The following is a 26,477-nucleotide window of genomic DNA, read 5'->3' on the forward strand; positions in this document are numbered from 1 at the left end:
GCTTAAAGCTCAACATTCAGAAAACTAAAATCATGGCATCTGGTCCCATCACTTCATGGGAAATAGATGGGGAAACAGTGGAAACAGTGTCAGAGTTTATTTTGGGGGGCTCCAAAATCACTGCAGATGATGATTGCAGCCATGAAATTAAAAGACGCTTACTCCTTGGAAGGAAAGTTATGACCAACCTAGATAGCATATTAAAAAGCAGAGACATTACTTTGCCAACAAAAGTCCGTCTAGTCAAGGCTATGATTTTTCCAGTGGTCATGTATGGATGTGAGAGTTGGACTACAAATATAGCTGAGCGCCGAAGAATTGATGCTTTTGAACTGTGGTGTTGAAGAAGACTTGAGAGTCCCCTGGACTTCAAGGAGATCCAATCAGTCCGTCCTAAAGGAGACCAGTCATGGGTGTTCACTGGAAGGACTGATGCTGAGGCTGAAACTCCAATACTTTGGCCACCTCATGAGAAGAGTTGACTCATTGGAAAAGTCCCTGATGCTGGGAGGGATTGGGGGCGGGAGGAGAAGGGGACAAAAGAGGATGAGATGGCTGGATGGCATCACCAACTTGATGCACATGACTCTGGGTGAACTCTGGGAGTTGGTGATGGACAGGGAGGCCTGGCATGCTGCGATTCATGGGGTCGCAAACAGTCAGATACGACTGAGCGACTGAACTGAATTGAACTGGAAATCAAACAGATTTGAGTTCAACTCTCAGCTTTCCTGGGGCTGAGATTGTAAAGAATCCACCTGCAATGTAGAAGACCCAGGTCTGATCCCTGGTTTGGGAAGATCCCTTGGAGAAGGGAATGGCAACCCACTCCAGTACTCTTGCCTGGAGAATTCCGTAGACAGAGGAGACCGATGGGATACAGTCCATGGGGTTGCAAACAGTTACACTCAAATGAGTGACTAACACTTTTCTCAGCTTTACCAACCAGGTGACATTGAACAGGTTTATTTAATCTCTCTGAGCTTCCATTTCCTCCTCTGTAAAGTGGAGAAAATGACTGTAAAGAAAAGAATTTAAATCACATTGAGTTGGTGTCAGGATGAAATGAAGCCGTCTTCCCCTAAGGCTGAGTTTGGTGTTACTGTCATTGCTGTGCTGTTGTGATTCAGGAAGTTTATTTTTAAGACTAACTGGTATCCCCAGTGAAGGACAGGTGCAAGTCAGATGCTCTCTGTTCTAGAGCTGGGTGGGGATTAAGTTCCAAAAAAGCACCAAGTAAAAGGGGGATTAAAAGCCGCAGGTCAAGGGAACCAAACCAACTGAAACTGGATGGCTGTTTGGGGAAGGAACAAATGGAAAGAGAGAGCTAAAGAGAACACAGAAAAGGCTCACAGGAGCATCAACTGTGCCCCCAGTCTATGGCGGGGTCGATGACATCGGATCCACAACCTAACATGACCCCCAGGGCCCCATGGGACCCAGGTCCTGGCCACACACCCCGCCCTCACGCACACCAGCCACGATGGCCCTCGTCCTGGTCCTTCTTTGAGGGCCTTGTCTTCCATTTGCAGCTCATCCTGTCCACACCACTCACATCTGCTTGATCTGCCTGTCAGTCACCATCCTGAGCACCCCAGCTCCAAAATTACCTCTCCAAAATCAAAGAAGAAAATCCTCCCCTGACCCTGTTCTAGGCCCCCCAAACACGTACGATAAGTGAGTCTCCTGGCTTCCTTGTCCCCCACACGTCTTTCCCTTTTTTAATGTGGTTCTGTGACAGGCGAGGCTCATCTGAGGTGCCAGGATTGTGGGAAACAGGAACAGCATATAAGGGGCCACCAAGAAAACTACGAAGCCAGAATAAAGAATATCTGAATGTAGCACTTTTAAAATATGACAGTGAATGCGAGCAGAGTATGTAAGTTTTCAAACCAAGATATATATCAGCAACAGAGCCCTGTCAAGCCAGACAGGAGCCTGGGGCAAAAGGAAAAATAATCAGTTAAGCTGATTCAGACTTAAACTTTTTGTATTTTTTTTCATCATGGATTAGTATTATTTTATTATTTGGCATTCATTTTGCTTTTTTAAAATACTGCATTAAGATGTCCTTTATCTCGAATGCTGAATTTTTAGAAGCCCCTGCAATCCTGCACCACCGGTGAATGACTCACTTACCTAACCCTCACCCTAGCTCTCTGCCTGCCTTATTCAGTTCCATGCCCCCAGCAGCAGAGCAGCGCCTGGCACATAGGAGGTACTCAAGGAAATAGTAAATGAAAGTCTGAATGATGCCCTAAGAAATAACGTGATTTCTGTTTTGTCCAATTTGAAAAGTAACCACTAAGCTCTGAGACTCAACACACAGAAGTTAAAAACAGTAACTACAAGTGTTAAAGACAGCCTGGATCAAGGGAAAGCACTGGGTTGTGGCCCAAACCGGCTCCGTGATGGGCTGGGTTTATCGTTTCAGGTGGCTGTGGGGGGCTGAGCCATACTCCCACAAAATTCTTAGGCTGAAGTGCCAGCCCTTGGTACCTCAGCTTGTGGCCATATGTGGAGAAAGGGTTTTTACAGAGGTCACATGGATGGGTCCCAATCCAGTGTGATTGGTGCCCTTTTGAGAGGAGGACATTTGGACACACAGAAGAGGCATCAGGGAAAGGAAAGGGCATGGGAAGAGGCAGCAAGATGGTGGCCATCTTCAAGTCAAGGAGAGAGGCCCCAGAGGAAACCAACCCTGCTAGGACCTTGATCTTGAACTTCCAGCCTCCAGAACGAGAGAACAAGTTGCTATTATTTAAGTCACCCAGTCTGTGGTCTTTTACTACAGTAAACTTACATAGTGACCCACTTCCAAACTAGTCCCAATCACTATGACCCTATGGAAGAATAAGGGCCCTGGACAAAGTATTTCCAAGGGTCCCTTCCAACTCTCATCTTCCTTTAACTTGGGAAGTTGGAACCTTCTTTAAACAGACCTGGAAATCATAAACAGGATTTTGGAGAATCTGGAGATGGTAGTAGAGAACACAAGTATTTAACAAATTGCATCATCTGATTAAATTTCCTTTGGATAAACCCTCAACAATGGGATCAAAAAATAATAAACAAGGATTTTTATCAGTTTCATGTAACAAGTAAAATATGTAAAGCACATAATGTCTACTAAAAATAGAGTAACAACAACAGGAGCACTGGGTGAATGATTTATGAAATATTCATGTGTAAGTAGCTTTACATAAAAATTGAAATGGGATAGTAAAAATCTTTTAATTTACATGACAAAGTATTCACAAATGTAAGAAGTAAGAAACAGATGTAAAACCACAGTAAAAATAGTTTGATTCCAAAATTATGTGTAGAAGTATATATTTTTCACTAAGTGTCCACAATGTTTAGCCTTGGGTGATAATACTGGTGATTTTAATTTGTTTTACATATTTCTACAGTTGCCAAATTTTCTGCAGTGGGTATGCATAACTTTTCTTTGAAGTCCCCGTGGAACTAAAATCCTGAATAACTCTAACATTCACGTTACAAGCAGAATTCCTTACAATAAAAAGAAGAAGAAAAAACTGAGGCCTCATTTAAAGGACACTGCAAGAGACAGCAAACCTAGTGTTCTGAAGACAGTAGTGTCTAGTCCTGTTTGGAGATCGGGAGAGAAAAATCAGCCTTATTATCCATTCCGCTATACCTTGGATTCCTGGGAAAGAGAAGGGGTGGGCTGGCTGATATGCCCCTGCAAAGCAGGCTGCTCTAGTGCCCTGGGGACTGGGGGAAGTACCAGCCAGGTGTGTTAGCACCTTTGGCCCCCAAGGCTTTTCACAAGCCTGTACAGCCCCCATGGGCCTGTGATTTCCAATAAACTCACAGCTGCTGGACACACCCATCCGTGACTGCCCAGGAAGGAGAGAGGGGCTTCAGCAAAGGAGTGCTAAGTAGGCAGGACCTTTTGTCTCCAACAGCCCCCAGCAGATGTCCCCTCTAGCACGTTCAGGCTGCTGATCCAGGGGAAACAGCGGCGCTGCCACACGAGAGGGTCTTCCCCAGGAGCTTGCCATCCTGCCCACCAACCCCCCGAAGTCTGAGGAAAAGCACTCACACTTCTTGTAGATTCGGCAAGTCCTCAAAACCAGCAGGATCAATCTCAGAAAGTTTGTTGTAACTCAGGTTTCTGGTAAAAGGAGAGCAAAGAACAAAGAAAAAATTCAGTCAATACTCCCAAATTCAGGAATCATCTACCCATCCCTCCCCAGGAGAAATAATCCCTCTTACTCATAATTGCCCCCATCTCATGTACTATTTTAAGTAATCCTGGTGGCTCAGACAGTAAAGAGTCCATCTGCAATGTAAGAGGCCAGGGTTCAATCCCTGTGTCGGGAAGATCCCTGGAGAAGGAACTGGCAACCCACTGCAGTATTCTTGCCTGGATAATTCCATGGACAGAGGGATTCTGTGACTACCACGCTGGTCCAAATGCCTGGCACCATATCAAATGGAATTTTTTTAAATTACTGTTTTACTAAGGTATCAAACACTATTAAGAAGCAGTAAAGGGAGTCTGATCCTTCACTGACTGAAAACCAGTGGTCCCCAACCATGGCTGACATTTGGCAAAGTCTGTAGACATTTCTGGTTGTCACGACTGAAGGGAAGGGGAGGGGAGGGGAGGATCCTACTAGCATCTGGTGGGGAGAGGACAAGGATGCTGCTAAACATCCTCCAAAGGACAGGACAGCCCTTAAGGACAGATCCAGCATTCACTGTTAATAGTAACATTCAGAGGTTGAGAGACCTTGGTCTAAACAAAAATTTCAGTATCAGAACTCGCTTGGATGTATAGTTAAAGTTGAAAGGACTAGTTAATAAGTGAGCAATGTAAGATCTTCATCATAAGGTTTATATGAACATGGCATTCCTACCATCGATGAATAAATATTTCAAGTGATAATCACGCCGGAGAGAGGAGCAGTGTCACAGGAAATCACGGTGGTGTGAACCAAAGCCTCACATGCCAGCAGCCTTCTCAAGATGACAGTGACTATCACATGACTCCGAACTACATCTCTCTCCCTTCAGCCCATCCCTGACCCCATTCTCAGAGGGAGACAGGGACCAAGCAGGACAATGTTTGATCCGCTGAGCTTCCCAGAGCACACCCTCAACCCAGACCAGCTTGATCTTTCAGGAACAGAATCCACACAGATGTGGTCCACACGGGCCCTCACTGTGCCTGACTCTTTGCCACCAAAACACATCCAGTCCTGTGTGTGCCAAAGGAGCTGGCTAACATTTTTCATCTCAGCTATTAATTCCATTGCCATTACTGCCAATTAACAAGTACTACGAATCGAGAGTTCAAAGTCTCTTAAGGGGCCCAGTATCACATTAAGTGGCAACTTTCTTTTAAGCTTCCTCCAGAGACATTCCAATCAATACTAAGCCAGAGCTGAGAGCCATTTCACTGTCAACTCAAGACATTTATCTAAATAAAAGTCAAACCACCCTTGAAATTAATGGTACATCTGTGTTCGGGGCACAGCCTGAATTAAAAGCAATTTGTCCAGGGATTATGTTACCATAAAAATTGAAGGTGGTAATTTTTAAACCACCTATTGAAGTCAAGTGTGAGCTTGTCTGTTCTCAGGAGTATTTACAATGAGATACTTACACAGAAATCAACAGGTTAGACTTGGAACAGAAAATCCACAAATGGAGAGAGTTGTCTCCTGTCACAGAAAGGACTGAATGGACTCGAAGTTTCTCCTATGATGAGCATGTTATCACGACAAAGTGGGGCAGAGATCTTGTTTCTGGGTCTACGGATAGTGTGAGTTGATAATGACTGTGACGTTCACATCGTCACAGGTAATGGGGAGTTGCTAAGCTGGAGCAGGCTTGAGAGAAAGACTCAGAAACCACAAAGCCAAGAGCTGGAAGGGTAAACAAGTGATGCGGGTGGTCACCTGCCAGGTGTGGAATGAGGCTGACACAGCAGTGCCCACTCAACCTGCCTGCCCCCTAAAGAGGCCATTTGTACCTGTTTCCCAAAAGAAGGGTGGTGCAGAACAGTCTCCTTCATTTTCGAGAAGCCTGATCTCTGAAATTTTATGTCAAGTCTTTTCAATTCTTTAAATGTTTATGTACAAATCCGGTGGTGTGTGTGGACCACATCTCTGCATACATATATCTGCAGAACACATTTAACCAGAGGATCACCATTTTTCAACCTCTGAGCTAGTTTCAAAATGAATGACTTGAGGCCAGGGCAGGAGCTGGGGTTCACAGGATCTACGGCTCAAACTAGGTCTGGTGGCTCTGTTCTGAACAATCTGAAAGGAAATCACTTCCCTCAATCCCTGCGCCAGAAAGTCCAGATCCTTTAGGAACTCAGGATTAAAGACATTTAAAATCACACCTCTCCTTGGTCTCTATTTTTTCCCTTAAAGAGCACATAAAATTTATTTACATTTCAAAAACGCTGTATCTAGTGTTATATTTAAAACAAATGACCAACAAGGACCTACTGTATAACACAGGGAATTCTACTCAATACTCTGTAGTAACTTAACTGGTAAAAGAATTTGAAAAAGAATAGATACAGGTATATGCATAACTGTAACATATGAATTACTCTGCTGCACACCCGCAAGGAACGCAGCATTGCTAATCAACTATACTACAATATAAAATACAGTAAAAAAAACCAGAAACCAAAAAACCTTGTATAAATTCTGCATTTTAGATAAGGCAACTTGATAAAGGGGGATTCCATAAGCTACTTTTATCAAGAAGCCGGACAGGATCAGTACTTAACACAGAGATTCCAGGAAGTAGCAACAAGTTCAAGAGACTTGTAAGTGGAAATTTAAGCGTTCATTTGGTCTGCCCGGATGAAGTGATTTTTCAATTCTCGATCAACTAGAAAAGCCATGGATCATGAACCCAGACTGCCTCTAAGAGTAATTTTCCTCTCAGTGCCTATCACCAACACAGACAGAACACAGCGGCTGAGGCTCAGGTTCCTTGGAATGGCTCTGCTTTGGGACAAAGAGCTCTTAAGTCTGAAAATAAATCCTGGTACAAGTGGGAATAAGGCCGATACAGCCATGTCCGCTCACCTGCCTGCCACCTAAAGGGGCCATTTGTACCCATTTCCCAAAACGAGGGTGGGTATAGATCAGTCTCCTTCACTTTCAAGAGAAGCTTGATCTCTGATTTTTCACGTGATTACCAACTGCTTTATCAAAAAACGGAAAATATTTACTTTCTTCTCCTGACAAGCACAATCTGAAGGAAAATCCACAGACATTTTTCTTGTTTGCTCATCTCCGGGAGACACACTCTCAGTATAAATATTTTCCTATTGTGGTAAGATACACTTAACATATAGTGTACCACATTGACCGTGTTTACGTGTACAGGTCAGGGACATTAAGTACATTCTCACTGTTGTGCAACCATCACTACCATCCATCCCTCCCTAGCACTTCTACATATTTTCCAACTGAAACTCATCACCCATTCAACAATACCTTCCCACTCTCCCCTCCCTCCAGGGCCTGGCTGCCTGCCTTCATTCTACATGCTGTGTGGACGACCTGGACTTGAGAGGTGCTTCACACACGTGGAGCCACACAGTACCTCGTGTCGGCTTATTTCACTCAGCGCAGTATCCTCAAGGTGCATCCATACTGTGACATGTGTCATGGTTCCCTGTTCCTTTTTGTGGCTGTATAGTATTCCATTATCCACCTGTGTGTGTGTATCTTCCATACTTTGTTTCTCCCTATAAAACTTGATGGATATTAGGGTTGGCTCCATCTTTTGGTTATTGGGAATCATGCTGCTGTGTACATGGTCATCCCCCACCCACGCCCCGGCATAACATATAAAGAATTTTTTTTTAAACTCTTTGACTGCCACACTTCCTGACAACGTTCATTTCTCCAAGATGAAAGATATCCATATACTTTGGTCCAAGAACTGTGCAAAGAAGAGTCTGAATAACAATTTAAGAGTTAATTAGTGGAAAACTTTTACCTAAGAGACCTTTTTTTCTCAGGTGGCAGCTCACAGGCACACAAGTCTAAGGCATCTCACTTATTTCTGCAAACACGGTCAGTCTTACCAGGCCCGACATCTGAGTGTGTTATTGGTTGAAGGTTTCAGATTCTCCTGTCAAAACAATCCATCTATCAGCAGGACAGACGCTGTCAAAAGTACTTCTGCACCTTTCAGGAGCAAAGCGGAGAGGAAAGGAACCTTAGGGAATTTAGTTACTGCCAACTGCAGCTTTCATTAAACAGTTTGTCAGCCACTGTCATAACACAGATTTCCCTTGTTCTTGCACAAAGGGTGCACCACTCTTCCAACAAGGGAGCCCAGCCGTAGATACTCTTTCTGCTAATCTGCTGAGAGATGACCGTCTGGCCCACCGTTTGCCCAACATGCAAGAGGCCTCTCCGCAGAGACCGGCTCAAGTTTTAGACAGGTTTTATCTGCAGCTGAAGAGCAAAGGGTTCAACAGTGCACAGCAATGATGTGCTTGCTGAGCCCTTTTCCTGGCAAGACCCCCTACCCAGACCTCACAGAATGAGAAGAGCTAAGTCTTCAAATAGCTGAGAAATCCCCCACTGTTCTGTAAACCCCTGCTCTCCAATCCAGCAGCACCCAGCCAAGTGACCCTGACATTCATACTTAAACTAATCAAGATTACAGAAAATTAGGACTTCAGGGTCTCAGGGGCACCAGCCACTATCCTAGTGTCCAACCACCTGTGGCAAGCAGCTATTGTCCTGACTGCACAATGCAGGGAGAGGCCATTTCCATCACCCCTGAAATTTCTATTAACTGAAATCAAGGAGTAATCAACAAATATTTAAAGTGAAATGACATGGAGGGAAGAAAGTTGGATTTGAAAAATAAATGTGATCACTGCAGCTTTGTAGTGTATAGTCTGAAGTTAGGGAGTGTTAGTCCTCCAGCTCTAGTTTTCTTTTTCAAGATTGTTTTGGGTACTCGGGACTTTTGTGTTTCGATACAAATTTTAGTTTTTTTTGGTTCTAATTCTGTGAAAAATGGCAAAACAGAAATAGTTATAGATGTAGGAAGAAACTTGGTTACCAGAGGGTAAAGTGGGGTATAAACTGGGAGACTGGGATTGACGTATACACACTGCTACATACAAAATTGGTAACGGATAAGGACCTACTGTACAGCACAGGGCTTCCCTGGTGGCTCAGAGGTTAAAGCGTCTGCCTCCAGTGCGGGAGACCCAGGTTCGATCCCTGGGTTGGGAAGATCCCCTGGAGAAGGAAATGGTAACCAACTCCAGTATTCTTGCCTGGAGAATCCCATGGACGGAGAAGCCTGGTAGGCTACAGTCCACGGGGTCGCAGAGAGTCGGACACGACTGAGCGACGGAACGGAACGGAACGGAACGGAACGTACAGCACAGAGAGCTCTACTCAATACTCTGTAAAGACTTACATGGGAAAAGAGTGGATATTTGTATAACTGAGTCATTTTGCTATACACCTGAAACTAACAACATTGTAAATCAACTATTCTTCAATAAACATTTGAAAAAATAAATCTGAATTTCCCAACAATCTAAATCCACTGGAATCCAGCACCAGCTGTGCTTAGTGGCTCAGTTGTGTCTGACTCTGTGCGAACCCATGGACTGTACCCTGCCAGGTTCCCCTGTCCATGGGATTCTCCAGGCAAGAATACTGCAGTGGGTTGCCATGCCCTCCTCCAGGGGATCTTCTCAACCCAGGGATTGAACCCAGGTCTCCCACATTGCGGGCTGCTTCTTTACTGTCTGAGCCACTGCTGCTGCTGCGTCATTTCAGTCGTGTCCGACTCTGCGTGACCCCATAGACAGAAGCCCACCAGGGTCCCCCGTCCCTGGGATTCTCCAGGCAAGAACACTGGAGTGGGTTGCCATTTCCTTCTCCAATGAGCCACTCGGGAAACCCAAAGGCTTTGTTAAAAACGTGGTGGGGGAGGGGCACGGATCTCAGCCCATGTCCTTCAGGCACACACAGTTCTTAACCAATCCCAACAGAGGAAAAGGACTTTGGAAACTAAATCCATGAGGAAGTCACTCTTAAATTAAAAAAATGCCCTTTGAATGTAAGTCTATACGCTTTATCAGTTATTGACGTAATCTGATCAGCACCATTCTGGATTACAACTAGAACCACATATTACAAACTTGGCAAACACTATTCAAAGCTGGCAAACAATAATTCATTGACTCCTTGGAAACTGGAGGATAAAACGTTCCACTTACTTCTGAGTAAGTTGTGGTGAGGAGACAACCCCAGCATCACGAGACAATGTCAACAGCACTTTACCCTCAAAAACAGGCACTGCTCACAGACCACTGACTCTACAGGCAAAACCTCTCACAGGAGGGAAAGTGCCACGCACAGCTGTATTTTTCAACTTTATGAAGAAAAATAATCCAAAGTGGAAGGAACTGGCCACAAATCTGTGACAGGAATCCTCTGGGAAAGGAGGTTTTCCCATTCAGTTTGGTTTCCAGGCCAGTCTATTTCCTACTACTCAGCCCTGTCTGGGCACCTGAACAAAACAGAACTTTGCATATTTTAAGCGTTCAGATGTTCGCTAAAGTGAAGAATGCAGCTGGAAAGCAACCCATCTGCTGAGCACACTGGGGTGCCTCGGACTACCCTGAAGAAGAGGGGTGCCTCTTCTTTCTTGGGAACCTGTGGGCTTTGGCTGTATATCTCCTCTTAACCTTACAGGGTACTGCCTTCCATCCATTATAAAAGGAGTCATCTGCTTAGGACTAACTGGGAAAAAGTGATTAGTCTTTATCTCAAGGGGTGTGAATGAGGAAGAACACGCAGACTTGTTAGAGTCATTTGATCTCTTAAACTTTCAAGGCTTTTTCTGTTGCATTTTTGCCTTCTGAGCACTTATGTGTCGTACATATTAAGATTCAATGAAATCACAACACTGTGTTCCTTCAGTTCGGTTCCTTAGGCCCACATTATAAGGTTTTATGAGAAGAAATTTCTTTTTAAATCTAGGATATCAGATGCCCTTAACTTTTTTTTCCCTCCTATTACAACTTTCCCCTCATTAACCAAAAGCCATAAGTGAAAGGGCTGATCATACACATTGAAGGTTTATTTTAAGAATGACAAAACTGTATCTTAAATTAGATTATCATTCCTCTGATATCCTCACCCAAGAATTACCAGGCAGAAGGTGGTTTTATACTTGTGTTTCTTCTGTAAGGTGATCAACCACATATTCCCTAAACTGAGGCTCAGAAAAAGAAATACCTTCACCAAATAATCAAATGCAAAATCACTGGACAGAACTCAATATTTAACAGCTCACCTTGACAGCTTTAGGTCACTAACATTGAACAAAGTCAATAATGAGTCACAGTTATTCTGACTTTTGAAATGTTACACAGATAATTTTATATGCAAATGAGGCTTACAAGCAACTCAAAACAAGAGTTATTACACACTAGCCATTACCCACACACCAGAGTCACTCACTCCTTAAAACCAGCTTTAGAAATGAGTGTGGGTCTCCGACTCCTGACGCTTAAGACATTATCTGAGAGAAGGCAGCCTTGTGTGACACTCATCCTGGTGGTCTTAAGTGTGCTTCCATGCCTGACAGTTCACACAGCTCACCCACGTCTGTGGTTAGTTTGAAAGCAGGTTTAAGTCTTTGTCCTATAGCACCCAGCAGATGTCAAGTTTGACAAATATTTATTGAGTGTTGGTCTATAGTCTATATTGCACCTAGGTTAAGTTCTAATACAAATCAGGATAAGATCTAGTTCGTGACTTTAAAGAGTTTACAACCTGCTGGTCAGATAAGACCCTGAACCAAATAACTCCACCCAAAGGCTCTAACAGGGCAAGCATCTTGGGAATGATGAACCAGGAGTTGCAAAATGACAGCTCTTGGGCCAAAGGTTAGCTTCAGGGAAATTCATGTCTGACTGAATGGTATTTGGAGAGATCAAAAATTTTCGGTGTGCTGTGATTCATGGGGTCGCAAAGAGTCGGACATGACTGAGCGACTGAACTGAACTGAAAGTTTTCAGCAAAAATCTAAAGTTTTAGCTTCTCTTGAAATTGCAGGGACACCTCAGAGATAATGTGAGCTCAGTTACAGATCACTGCAATAAAGCAAATGTTGCAATACAGCAAATCATACAATTTTTCTAGTTTCCCAGTAAATACAAAATTGTGTCTTTACACCATACTATAATCCATGAAGTGTGCAACAGTTCAGTTCACTTCAGTTCAGTCGCTCAGTCGTGTCCGACTCTCCGCGACCCCATGAATCACAGCACGCCAGGCCTCCCTGTCCATCACCAACTCCCGGAGTACACTCAAACTCATGTCCACAGAGTCAGCGATGCCATCCAGCCATCTCATTCTCCGTCGTCCCGTTCTCCTCCCGCCCCCAACCTTTCCCAGCATCAGAGTCTTTTCCAGTGAGTCAACTCGTCGCATGAGGTGGCCAAAGTATTGCAGTTTCAGCTTCAGCATCAGTCCCTCCAATGAACATCCAGGATTGATCTCCTCTAGAATGGACTGGTTGGATCTCCTTGCAGTATAAGGGACTCTCAAGAGTCTTCTCCAACACCACAGTTCAAAAGCATCGATTCTTCGGCGATCAGCCTTCTTCACAGTCCAACTCTCACATCCATACATGACCACGGGTATTATGTCTTAAAAAATTATAATGAACATACCTTAATTATAAAATATTGCTTTTAGAAAAATTGACCTTACAGACTTGCTCAGCTCAGGGTTGTCACAAACCTTCACCTGGTAAAAAATGTAACAAAGCAAAACGCAGTAAAAGGTGATTTGCCTGTCATCACAGGGCCAGCATGCTGACAGCACAATCCATTACATTATTTAGCAAGGACCCAGCTGACCACAGGTCCCACCACTCCTATGATCTTCCTCAGGACTTCTTTGCTCACTTGTAGTATCTCCCTGGCCCTGCAAGCATCTGGGTTCGTCTTCCTGGCATGGAGTCCAGGTGACGTTCAGAGCAGGGAAGATTAACTGTGATGAGGAAGATTTATCAGAAATTGCAAGACCTTCGCTAAATCTGGAAGAGCAGCAGCAGAACAGCATGGCTTTTAAGGAAGAGTTTCAGGATATAAGGCCAGAAAAGTACAATAAGGCATGGATTGAAAAAAAAAAAAAAAGCCAAGTCAGGAGCTCCTAGAAAGAAGGGCAAGACAGGAAAGGTTGCAGACTAAGTGGAGAAGAGCACGCAGCCCCATGCTGTCAGAGCGACAACCCCGCAGGCAGTTAAGTCAAGGGTTGTACAAACCATAATAAACCCCAGTGCCAGGTCCATCGTGAACATCATTACAAGGTCATTACAGGTGATTCCCACAGCAACAGAAAATCTCCTTGCTCATCTGCTTCAAGTTCTGACCCGAACGCTCAAGAGGCCCTCCATCACTGAAAGTCATCAATATTCGATTTCTACAACAGCGCTTAAGACAGGAGATCCTAGGATCAGCTTCTCCTGCCCAAATCTTAGCGTGGGGAAAAAGAGAAGGCAGTTGGATATGATACGGCTCTCTCATTTAAGCAGCCTCGTGCTTGACTGTGGAGGAGGTACTGAGGGGTACACAGTTTCCCCGTAATAGTCACGCGTTAAATATGGCCTGTGCATCACTGACAATCAGAGATTAATTAACCTCATTAAGAAGAGGCACTCCAGTCGCTGCAGCAACTAAGCACTTTGGTGGGGACCTCACTAACAATGAAGATTTGGGCAGAGAATAGCTGCTGGCCACAGGCTGACCACCGCTCCCCCCCCAAACCTATCACAAAGACGCTGAAACCCAGGAACACCCCAGCAGGGAAGAAGCACCTACAACTGTCACTTGGTTTTGCTATTAGAGAAGTGACTTTGCACCGACTTCAAAATGGGCAGAGGCGGTGAGGGGTCAGGAGTCTCCTCACCTATTCTCTCCTTGATCACCTCTGGAGAGGGATCACACACTGGCCCTTTCAGACAGTCCTTAAGCTCTATGGGGCTTTCCAAAGTCATCACCCCCTTGCTGGGCACCACTCCACACACACAGCTTAATCTTTCCCTCTTGAAAGCCCAGCTATTCTGAAGAACAGAGGGTGGTGGTGCCTCAGGGCCAGGCCCTCCCACCCCCACCAACCTCTCCTCCTCCAAAGGCACCAGGGCTCTGGTGAGAGCAAAGGGCTCATCAATCAGGACCTAAAAAGGCTCCAAAATGAGCTCCAAGAATGTGGGCTCACCTCTACCAACACACTCAAGAGGCTGGAGTTCCTTCAGTTTAAAAAAAAAAAATGGAGGAGGATTTTCCTAAATGAAAACCATGCTGTATTAAGGCAGGAAATGGAGGCTCTTGCTTCTGTAGTAGTTAAAACAAGCCGAGCAAAATGGACAGGAAGTGAGGGACACATTAATCCAGTGGATAAATTTGGAATCCATGGTTTGCTAAGTGCTTTGTGGAGTCCACCAGTGTCCCTCTGGTCACAGATCACTGTTTTCCTGTCCTAAAATCGCCACCTGTACCTCTGTCCCTACAAATATTCACTTTCAAAAGATTAGCTTCCTGTGGAACCAATCACTGCAAACTACAGGGTATTTAGTAAAAGGGTGATGGGGCTTTGAAATTCACTGAATCTGAGTTGACCTGTTCAAGACGTAACACTGTAGGAACAATTTTTTCAATGTGTCACCCAGTCAAATTTAACTATATAAATGGTGGCACAACCACATACTGTGATCAATTTCCTTTTGCAACACACTGAAATGCTTCCCCACAGAGCACAGAGTGGTTTCCCACACTTCATGCCCCACCTAACGGCCTTGGGAGGACTGTGATTATCAGAGAGGAAAAGAACTATTTTAACACAGCCCCGTAAAAGGTACTCCTGGTTGCAAGAACAGGCTGGCCAGATTCCAAGCTTGTCTTGCTGGCAGAAGATATAATCGAGGATTTCATTGGGATAAAAGGATAAAGAAATCCTATACCAGTGACTCGAGATTCTTCAGAAATGAAACCTCCAATAATGGATTACTTCCCCTGAGTACAAGAGACACGTACTGAAATATTAAGAACAAACCAACCAACCAGAAAAAACAAAACACCCTTTCCACCATCTGAGTCATTACACACCATTCTAAATACTCTTCTCTAGATGTTTCCTGAACCAGGCAAGGATCAAGGCATTCATTCTGTGCTTTTTTTAACCCTCATTTCTGAAAATTCACTTCACAACATAATCCAATCAATGAAAAAACAGTACACAAGCTTCACATTACAGAAATGTACCCTGAAAGATGAAAATTAAACTCTGCACATGTGATGATCAGAATCTGTTGATGTTGTTTAAAAAAAGTATTTAGAAGAGTCATTTTGCTGCTGCTGCTGCTAGAAGAGTCATTTTAGGCAAACATAATTTGGGGTTACAAAAGGGCAGTATATATACTTACAGTCTATGGGGTCACAAAGAGTCAGAAACAACTTAGTGACTAAACCACCACCCCAACATGGTAAGTTGCCTTTTTGTCTCCCTTAAAGGGGGAAGAAGGAAATGATTTTTTCCCCCAGTAATTACATTTTTACAAATAAGTATACCTTAATGTTATCAGCATATCTTTCCTAATCTGACACAAAAAATTTTAAGGGACAAATGACATGAGTGGACATAACTCCCAGAAAAGAGTTGCTCATAAAGAAAACCTTCTCTGGAAAGCCAGACGTTCATACAGGTATTCTCTGGAATCCTCCAGCAGCTTGCAGTGGAATTTACACGCATCTTTTATTTTTCCAACTGAAGTCACACGGAGCATTCACTAAAGTCTCAGGCATCTCTCTCTGCCTGTGCAAAGCCTGAGCATCCACAAGCTACAAAGCTAACAGAAAAATCTAGGTTTACCTGCATTTACCACATTACTCTGCCTTACAAGCTGATGGAGAGCAAAGTTCCCACAAATACTACCAAACATCGTCTTCTCGGTTTTCTGTATCTTCTTCTAGGTCTCAAAGAGTCAAATATTACCTTCTAGGTTTATCTTCCCATCTTTTTCCACATTTCCCAGCTACTTCCCAACTTAAAAATGAAGATGACTCAAATATAAAGAACAGATCCCTGGTCTAAGTCAGCCAAACTCAAAAACTGAAATTTACCCACAAGTTTTCAAGAACACATCCGCTGTATCACAGGGAGGCACACGAGGGATTGGAGTTAAGTATTCTAAAGAAAACGTGGTTTGGAAAGGTCAGCCTCCTGGCTAACAGTGAAGGTGCTGACTTTATTAGCTAGCTTATCGACTTGGGATCTTGTTCTGTCAATTCTTCCGCTGGGCTTTTAAGAGTTTATGTGTGTCATGAAATGCTCAGCTGAAGCCAAAATTTTTTGCTCCTATGATGCTCAGATGTCACACAAACACCATAAAATTAAAAGCCCATCCACAACATTGTCCTGGGGCTGTGGTGACTTCTCTGGTTCTGGTAGCTGGAATGGCTGAGCAGAGACCAAGTCAGTTAAGGTGGAATAGCTAGGTGGTAGGTGTTTCAGTGCAGTTTCTGCAGTGTTCTCCGCTGTTGCAATACGGGGCCTTCCCTCTCACTGAGATTACAGACAACAAGAATCAGATGATGCCTGTGACCTGCGCCCTGGACATACTAAACTTTTACTACTTGGAATGCAGAACTGTCAGTGAAAATGACAGAGCTACAATATAATTCTGTTGCTGCTTCTCTTTTTTAGTCATTCATCAAAGTTTCTAAAGCCTGGTGTGCTACAATTCATGGGGCCTTGAAGAGTCGGACAGGACTTGGCGACTGAACAACAACACAGCGTATCTAAAAAAGAGCCTTTCTCTCTTCCACATGGCTCACTGACATTTGCTGAGGCCCAGGGCACCCTAACATTCAGCTCCTCACAGTCACACCATCCATCCCCCAACCCCCTGCCTCTTCAGAGTTTGCAGTTCCAGGTTATTTACTCCCAAAGATGTGTCTTAAAGGAGGCATCCTAATGGTGAATTCTGCTAAGTTATATCTCAACCAAATAATGACTGTTATTATCTACGGGATATGAGTCTGTTTTTAAAGTAAATCACCAGCAAAAGCAATTAAAAGCTCTACCCAAAGTCATTCCTACATGGCTCCCTTCAGTTAACAGGCTGAAGAGACCTCAGAAACACCACGTGGACTTCGAATTACTCCATCTCCTCTCTGAGTGCTCAAGAGAGACAAAAGACATCCAATTCCCATCTCAGCAGGAACTCAAAGCCCATGGTCTGGCCAGACCAGACATCCATGACATGGGCTACAGGGAAGCAGCTGCCCTAAGAACAGCCAGCACTCCTTTGCCTAACACTTGTTATCTCTTGAACACTACCACCTCCCACCCCCCAGCTTCCACCATCACTCCTTTTTAAAGATGATGTCATCAAATTCCAACTAGTCACAGTCTCTGCCCAGCTTGCTCTCGTCAACCAACTCTGTCACTCGGGGAAGAGGCTCACTTGCGCCTGCAGACTTCATGCTAGCACAGCTGGCATCTGAAGCCCTCTTTGGTTAGAAGCCAGTTGGGTTCCACACACTGAGATACAAAATCAAACAAAGTACAGCTGGGAGTGTGGCAGAGTTGGGGCGATAAGGTCTCCAGTGATGAGATCCAACCTGTCCTCCAACTCAGACTCTCCAGGCTGCCTTTCCTGTTTCTTCACTTCGTAATCCCCACAGAAGACTGTCACAGAAAAGATGCCCCCATCCCATCCCAGGTCGGGTCCACACGGCCACACGAACGTGACTCTGCAAAACTGCACTGGCAGCTCCATTCAGCTGCAGCAAATTTGGCCCCGATCGATAAGCCGAGGCAGGTCTGGATTTGGGGAGCCTCCCCTTTGCACAAGCACAAGGCAAAAACCACCCACGCTCCCAGACCCAGAGAGCTCCTGTGAAAAGCACCTGCACGAACTCGTCAGGGTGGTTTGGGAGGTCACAAGTGCCTCAAGAAAAGATCTTTTCTTCCCAGGGCACGGGACAAACGGTAGACCTGCCACACTGCCGGTGTCAATATTTATCTAAGGCCTAGGTATTCACCATGGTAGAAACAGGGCACTTTTTCAATTCACTCATTCACGTACTTTGCCACTACAAAACTCCCCAACAGAGATTCATTTACAGCTTGAATTTCTTTTCTTCCACTGCCATACAGGAGGCTGGTGGTGGGGCCCATGGTCTGTGTCAGCCATAATCCAGCAGCTCGAGAAGAAAGCGTTCAATGTGTTTCAGAACTGCCGATATCAAATGGCCTTGCCCCCGAGGACAATAAAGAGACGGGGAAGTGAAACGGAGCGCCTGCTTTCTCCCTCCCCAAGGCATGTGCGTTTCCTGCTCTGGAAATGAACAAAGCTTAGGCCTCGTTGTAAAGTGAATCCCCAGAACCACACCCGGCATTTCTAGGTGTGACTTACTCACACTGCAGGATTAATCCAGCAACCAATACCCAAGGTGTGTGCAGCTCAAAGGAAACCAGGAGCTATTCCAGGAGCCCTTCTTGCTCAGTGCCAACTCTCCTGGACCCCTCCTTCTTACCCGGTAAGGAGTCTTGCTCCCTTAGTCTCCCCTTCTCCCAAGAAAAAGGCATATATACGATCTCCCTTTCAGGTAAACATCAAAGTTAGGAGGCCCTTAAGTCTGTGCATCGTGGAAACGAGGTTCATAAATGGAGGCCTCCAAGTCTTTCCCCAGCACTCAGAGTCCTGAGATGCCCTTTCTGCAAAGGACACTGAGCTGCACTCCCTCCATCCACTGTGCTGACATCTTCACGGAGAGGCGTTGTAGTGGCCATGTGGGGCCAGCCGATTCCGGGCTTTTATGCCAAGGAAACTGAAGCACTCGAGAAAAAGGGTGCGCTCTCCAGTGACGGGTCAAAGAACCTGCCTAAAAGCCCTCCTGCAAAGCTCAGGGGAGTGACCGTGAAAAGATTTCTCAAGCCAGATTCCTACGAGTCACTGGACCTACTTTTCTGAGCCCATACACACAATACTTCCCGGTTAGCTGGGTGTCCCCCAAGACCCCACTAAGATCTGGACACTCCATGCAACCCGATAAGGATTATCAGACATCAATCTGCCGATGGACTGCAAATCACATCCGTTCCTTCCTGAGCAAAAAGTGTGACAGCAAGTGATGAGCTATGAGGCACGTGCGGTCTGTGAGGGGCCAGCATTCCTACCTCTGCTTTAAATATTCCTGCTGGGTGGAAGCAGGCCAGTGTTGAGCCCGAAGTGGTAGCAGCTGAAGGTGTGGTCAGTTTTATTTTTTTCACACATAAAAATATACAGGACACTTAAGCGCACAGTATTTCCTCACGCACACTGAGGTTAATAATTCACAAACTAACTGACATTCATCAAGGATTAGAAAATTGAAAGGTGGTTTGTGCAAACACTCCTGTTCTTGCTCTTACTTAACAGCTGGTTTATTTAACTGATGGCTTCTGTTGCCATTACGGGCAGGTAGTACTTCAAAAGGTTAGGTATGAAGGCAGATACGCCACTATCCAGGTTGCTCAGCCTCTGGCTTACATGTTATCCAAAATCCTGAAGATCCCCTGGAGGAGGGCATGGCAACCCACTCTAGTACTCTTGCCTAGAGAATCCCATGGACAGTGGAGCCTAGGGGGTTACAGTCCATAGGGTCCTATAGAGTTGGGCACGACTGAAGCCACTTAGCATGCACATAGAGGAAAAAGCTGGACAAGTCCAGTAAGGTGAAAATCCAGGATCGCAAAAGTCCTAGTTTGCTGATAAGACTTTATTGTAGTCATGCTCTCTGGTTTCTAATCTGGGCAGATGGTCAAGTCCCCAAAATGCCATTGCGAAAGAGCAGGAGGTGCCCATGGAAGAGGTAAGCTGCTCGGATCTCAGATCAGACTGTCAACCACCCAAAAAGGAGGGCCCAATCCCCTCTCCCCTAGACACTCTTTCCACTTCTCTTATCTCACTTCAGTTTCCTCTAAACGGTGCATATGTGGGTTGAGGGTGGGAAGGAGGACTGTAAGGCTGTTTTCTCCAGGCGCTCCCGAGTGTCTCCAGTGCTGCAGGACACGACGCTGACCAATGGTTGGTGGTGGTTGTTTTTCAACCAAGGGAAATTAAACCTTGGGGGTCTGTGTTATCTGCAAAGCCATGAACTTCATACAAACATGGGCCTTACCGCCTGGGTTTATGAACCCGCGATAGCGCTAAGGCCACATGAATGTCCACATAACCCTTGGTAAAGAGGTTACACATTAACCGCCACGAGGCTCAAGGAAGAGCCCGTCACCTGCACCATCTCCACACCTCTCATATCCCGCCTTTGAAAGGGTTTTCTAGAAGTTGCTACCATGGCACTGGAAATAAATAAGGCTGGGTCCACAATTTGTTTTCGTTTTTAATAAAGCCACGACTTCAGTGGTGGGCAGCTGGCCCTTAAAAGGGACAGAAACTAATACTAAATAACAGTAAACTCAAAAGGCCAGACGTACAGGACACAGCCAACCACCGGTTATTTCACCAGGAGTTTCAGGGGCATGGGGAAACAGTGCCTAGGGACAATATGGCACAGTAGAAAGAGCAGTGGTCACTCATATCTGGTTTGGAAATGACTGAACACACACGAGTGTACTGAGCACCAGGAATGGTGCTGGACTCCAGAACCACATGGTAGCAAGGTGGTCTCTCCCCTAACAGAGTGAAACCAGGAGGGGAAGACAGATGCTCAGTGAGTCACCAGAGACACGTGCCGAAGGCCACCCGGGAGCCCGGCCGTGGCCACCTGTACCCGGTGTTTGGACAGAGCCCTCTGAGCAGTGGTTTAACCTGAGACCAGAAGGATAACATGAGTCACGTGGAAAAGGCACAGGGATGAGAGCACAGGCAAAGGCTCTGTAGGGAAGAGACGGCTCAGCTGGCAGAGGTAACACCAGTCCGGTGCAGGATGCACCTGGTATCCAGTGACTGCGCAGTGACTGCAGAGGAGGGCGGGCAGGAGGCAGGGAGCAGGCGCCTGGAGCCACATGGACACGAAGCTGGACCTAAGGAATCCCAGTGTCCAGGGTGGCGAGTCTCACACCTCAGACTCAAAACCCAAGTTCCCCAAAGAACTGCTTACAATGCAGATTCTCAGTTCCTGGCACCACAAACTCAGACTCCAAAGTCTGGGGATACGTTAAATGGACCCCATGGCTCCCTGGGGCACAGTCAGCCAGCCACCATGTCATTACTGTTTCAATAATAATCAGCCCACCAGCCAGCTCACCTGTATCAGTGGCTTGCCAGATGTGGACTAGCAATGTTTTTCCAAAATCTACCTGTCGCCCTTCTTTCAAGCAAGACTCCACCACCTGGGGCCCTCAGCACACCCAGAAGAGGACTAGAGTAAGAAATGAGAAATGAGAGGAGATCGGGCCCCCAGTCCAGGCCCAGGGCTCCCAGTGCTCACAGAGGTGTAATCCTGACCCCCTGAAGTAACCCCACTAGCCACTCTCCCCTGGCTTCTGGCTCTAAAGGAAACCGCTGCAGAGCCTTGGCTTCCTTTCCCATTAAGCCACCAGGGCCACAGTTTTCAATTAGCTGTGTCAGCCTACCACCCCGAAGCCTCCCAAGTTCAACATGTCAGCCCTCCCCCCCAGCTTCCGGTCTCCACAGAGCACTTCACACCTCCCTATTGTAAACCTGTCCAGAGCAATTACCCTGCCTGCCTTTGGACAGCCTCAGGACCGCATTTCCCTCTAATTTATAGCTGCAAAGCTCTGTCGGCAGAGGCAGTCTTGCCCTGAAGCAGAGGAAGTGCAGAGAAAATGGTCAAACCTGGCTGTACAAGCAAGCGCACAGCAAATGTCCTTAGGGCACAGAAGGGCAAATTCTCCCACTGTCCCAGAGGTGGACAGAGTGTGCTAAGCTCCCCCAGAGAGCCTGAAATCTGTATTCGCTGCGGGAATAACTATTGTTCTATTCTGCCGCATTTCCTCCTTCGCTTGGAATTACAAACAGGGAGACAGGTACAGCAAATACACTAGGCAAATACAGTCCATTTTAGGTTAACCTGAAGATCTTAAAAGTCTTTAAACTCAAAAATAAAATCCAGCTCACCCAAGGAAGGTGAGACAGAGGCATTTCTGTCCCTGGGGAATTCAATTCAGCCAAGGTTTTATGACCTGTCTTTTTCTTTTAAAACTTGCCCTGTTTACAATTCAATGAAAAGAAATGATCCAACTGAAAAATGGGCAAAGAAAATGAATAAATATTTCTCCAAAGAAGATATACAAGTGGCCAAGAAGCACATGAAAACTTGCTCTGCATCACTAGTCATCAGGGAAATATAAATCAAAACCACAAGGAGATACTGCTTCACACCCACCAGCATGGCTGTAATTAACCTGACAGAGAGAACAAGTACTGGTGAGGTTGTGGAGAAATGGGAACATTTATTCCCTGCTGATGAAACTGCAAAAGGTGGTGTGCAGCTTCTGTGTAAAACAGCCTAGCAGTCTCTCAAAAAGTTAAACAGAGAGATATCACATGACCCAGCAATTTCAATCACAAATATCTACCCAAGAGAAATGAAAACATACATTCATACAATAAATGTTGTACACCGATGTTCATAGCAGAATTATTCGCAACAGTCAAAAAGTCCAACAACTTATGAATGGATAAGCCCACTGTGGTCTACCCATACAAGGGAATATTATTCAGCCATAAAAAGGAAAGATTTGCCAACATGGAAGAACCCTGAAAACATGAGGCTAAGTGAAAGCAGACAGACACAAAAGACCATATACTGTATGATTCCGTTTATATGAAATGTCCAGAGTAGGTAAATCCAGAGAGCCAGGAAGCAGATATTGCCAGGGGATGAGAAGAAGGTGAGGAGGCGCTGCTAAGGGAACAGTGTTTTGTCCTTGGGTGACGAGGATGTGCTGGAATTAGTAGTGATGGTTTTACAAATCTGTGAATAAACGAAAAAACCCTAAATCACATAGTTTGAAAGGATGGCTTCTAGATATTTTTCATCTTAATCAATCTATTATAAACAAAACACAAACACTTTTGCTTTAGCAGGCTTTCAAAATTACAGACTGAAAATGCCACCTAGCTATAATACTTCTGTACCACACAGATACAGAAATAAACTTTTTCTCTAAGTGCTAGGAGATAAATGCAGTGGGGGAACAGGCAAAATGTCCACATTTCAGATGCTCAAGGCATGATACCACCTCTAAAATCCTTCCCACCCAATCAATTCCTTCTTGCTTCCTAAACTGAACTACAGTCAGGACCACAGCTCAGTCCACGAACCCGTAAGCGGAAAACCTCAGCTGGAATCTATCCTCCCGTGGAAAATAAATTCTCAAGATTTCAAAAGAGCATGTTTTCTTCTTCTGAGTAATTATTTAATAAGGCTGTGGAAAGCAGGGTTTTCCCGACGGCAAGCCTTTCAAAAATTAAGAGCAAGCCAGAGGCAGGAGGAAGTGTCACCACAATGGGGAGAAAATAAATTGGTTCGATTAAGATCTAATTGATTAAGATCTGACCCCTTTCTGCGGTTGGTGCCAGTGGATTTTAGGGGAAAAAAAGCATGTTATTTCAGGAAAAGTCCTTCCAGGGGAAAAGCTGGGTGGGAGTGAGACTGTACATTTCAGTTTTATGTTAAAAATTCACTGAAGCTGATTGAAAGCAGATACAAATGGCCAACACCCCCCACTCTCTCCAAACGGGGATGCTGGTCCCTTCTGTTCAAGAAGTGCCCCCCTAGACTGCAGGTACCATGGCACAGCACAGTCTTTGCCAGCACACATGCAGTTAACTGGTAAGTCCAAAAGTCTAATAGGGCCAGGACGCTAACCAACATCAAAGAGATTCCAGTTGCTCCCCTTATGCAATAAACTTCTTTCACCCAACATCATTCACACTTTCAGAGTGCAAAGTTCACTCTGATATTGGTGACTTTCTCACTTTGTAGCTTTTCTGGCAAATGTCCCTTGGCCTGGTTGTTCATTAATATATAATAGGAACATTAAAAGCATTGTTTCGCCTTCTAGGGAAGCTGTGGCCAATTTTATAAAGTCGACATTGTCCCTGGAATGGAAGAACTGTTATAAGCTGCAGACAATTCAAAGATGCCCAGGTCAGAGGGTAGGTACCTGTCCACACCCTCACACTTCACATACTGCTGCTGCTAAGTCGCGTCAGTCGTGTCCGACTCTGTGCGACCCCACAGACGGCAGCCCACCAGGCTCCGCCGTCCCTGGGGTTCTCCAGGCGAGAACACTGGAGTGGGCTGCCATTTCCTTCTCCCACACTTCACATGAGAGGTATGTATTTCACAAGATGTTTTTGATATTCCTACTTGGCAAAAGGGTAAGATTAAAATGTTGATCTTACCGCACAAATGAACCTGGCGTTTCTTTCCCTTTCAACACAAGATTACTCCTTACCTTTTAAACCTTTCCAGGAAGTTGTGATATTTGTGGCAGGAAGACAGATGGGTGAGAAGGGACATCTCAAGGGCGATCAGGCGGTCTACGGGGATGCTGGGGAGGGCACTACTTTTACTTTTCAAATCAGACACACACCAGGACAACTCACTTTCGAGACCATGTTTACTTTGCCGAAAGCCACACTCTAAACATGGGCTCGTTTGTGGAAGGGAAGTGGCTTAGAGTCCAACCGTGTTTATGCTCCAAGTAGGTTTGACAGAAAAACCACATCAATTTGTTTTAAAATAATTTCCATTTGCTGGAAGCTGTTCTTGAAGGGCTCTCCACCACGCTAATCTGCTCTGATTCCTAGCAGCTGGAGGTGCCAGGCACGCCGGCCACAGACAGGGAGGGCTGGGCACAGACAGGTTGGCTCTGCAGGCATGGCCGCAGGCTGGGGTGACTTCGGGGGACCCGCAAAGACACGGCGACATCCCCCTGGACGCACAATCAACTTCGCTTTAAGAAGAACACGCAAACATTTCCTAGTTCAGAGGCAAAAATGAACTAGGAAATTGACACGCCCACACAGAAGCAGTTTTCTAGGCAATAACACCTTGGCGGGGCGGGGGAGGGAGGCTTTCCAGGCCCTCAGAAACACACCATCTCTGAGTATCATGGGTACTGGATCTGTGTTCGAGCCCAAAGGTCACAGTTGAGGGTGCTAAGAGATGTTATTTGGCTAACTAAACCTAAGAAAAAGAAGGAAACTTAAAAAAGGAAGAGTCCGTGGGTAACACCGGCAAAGATCTTTGGCCTCACCATCTGAAGAAATGCAGATTAAAGTAATCCAATGCTATTTCCATGTATTAAACTGGTGTGTGGTTGGAGAAAAAAAGCAATCTCAAGTTTGTGGGGAAAATGGGCACAGTTTCACATGTAAATCATAAATCCACAGCCTCTTAGAAGCAGCAGTGTCAAGTCCTAAGAATTTGCATATCCAGAGCAATTTAGATTTAAGTCATCCTAAGGAAATAAGAAATGTATAAACATATAAGGATGTTAAAGAATAATCTAAATACTTAATATCAGGGAAGTTTAATTATGACTTAAATCATAGTTATTCAAATATTTAAAGTTGGAGAAAATATTCATGATACTGAGTCTTAAAGCACATGTTCTATTGTACATACACCTGAAACTAATGTCACAGGTCAATTTTTCCTCAATTAAAATTTTTTTTATAAAAGCAGAATTACAACTGAATAGTAACCATAATTTTGTTTAAAATACATATATATAATATACAAACTTGTAATAGTATTCAACTACCGACATTATTGGAAATTTATACAGCAAGGTGGTGTATATAAATTTATATACCAAGGTGGTAATATTTACCATTGGATAGTAAGATTAACTATTCTTTCTTGTGCAGTTTCCTCTTTATTCAATACAATGCCTACCTTGTGTCACAAGAGAATTAAAAGTAACTAAAAAATTGCACGGGGAATTACCTGGCAGTCCAGTGGTTAGGACTCCAAGCTTTCATTACCAAGGGCGCAAGTTCGATTTCTGGTTGAGGTTAAATTAAGATCCCACAAGTCTCATGGTGTGGATAGTCAATCGAAAAATAAAATAAATGCATGTAACTGGAATATCAGGTTAATGGCACAAAAGCCCTTTCATATCACGTCACCTTCCTCAGCTTACCAGGTACAAAAGGGCCTTCCCTCTGAATCACAGCCCAAGACCTCCAAACCATTAAAATAAACATTTGAGGCAGAGTTTACTGGGGAGAAGATAGCTTTCCCACTGCCTCTCATTAACATGTCCGGGAGACTGTGCCCATGCCTGGGATGCACACTCAACAGGGCCAGACTTAGAAATCCATCTGCCCAAAATGTGTCCAGCCACAGACTAAGTCTCTACTCTGCCCTGAACCAGAGGACACACGAACCTGCCCTCAGTGTCCTTACAACTCATTTGGTCAAG

At 45.0% G+C, this 26,477-nt stretch overlaps 1 protein-coding gene across 1 annotated transcript in view; it reads right to left on the reverse strand.

Moving 5' to 3' along the window:
- Nucleotides 1–26,477, reverse strand: part of LRIG1 (leucine rich repeats and immunoglobulin like domains 1) — a 115,443-nt gene that overhangs the window by 70,976 nt on the left and 17,990 nt on the right. The window contains exon 2 of the mRNA XM_055414279.2: nucleotides 4,070–4,141. Within this exon, the coding sequence (XP_055270254.2) occupies nucleotides 4,070–4,141 (72 nt within the window). The remainder of the gene's footprint in view (nucleotides 1–4,069; nucleotides 4,142–26,477) is intronic.

The sequence above is a fragment of the Moschus berezovskii genome, chromosome 24 (genome assembly GCF_049115385.1).
Source record: "Moschus berezovskii isolate FMDL1 chromosome 24, NW_MosBer_1.0, whole genome shotgun sequence".
Lineage (NCBI taxonomy): Eukaryota > Metazoa > Chordata > Mammalia > Artiodactyla > Moschidae > Moschus > Moschus berezovskii.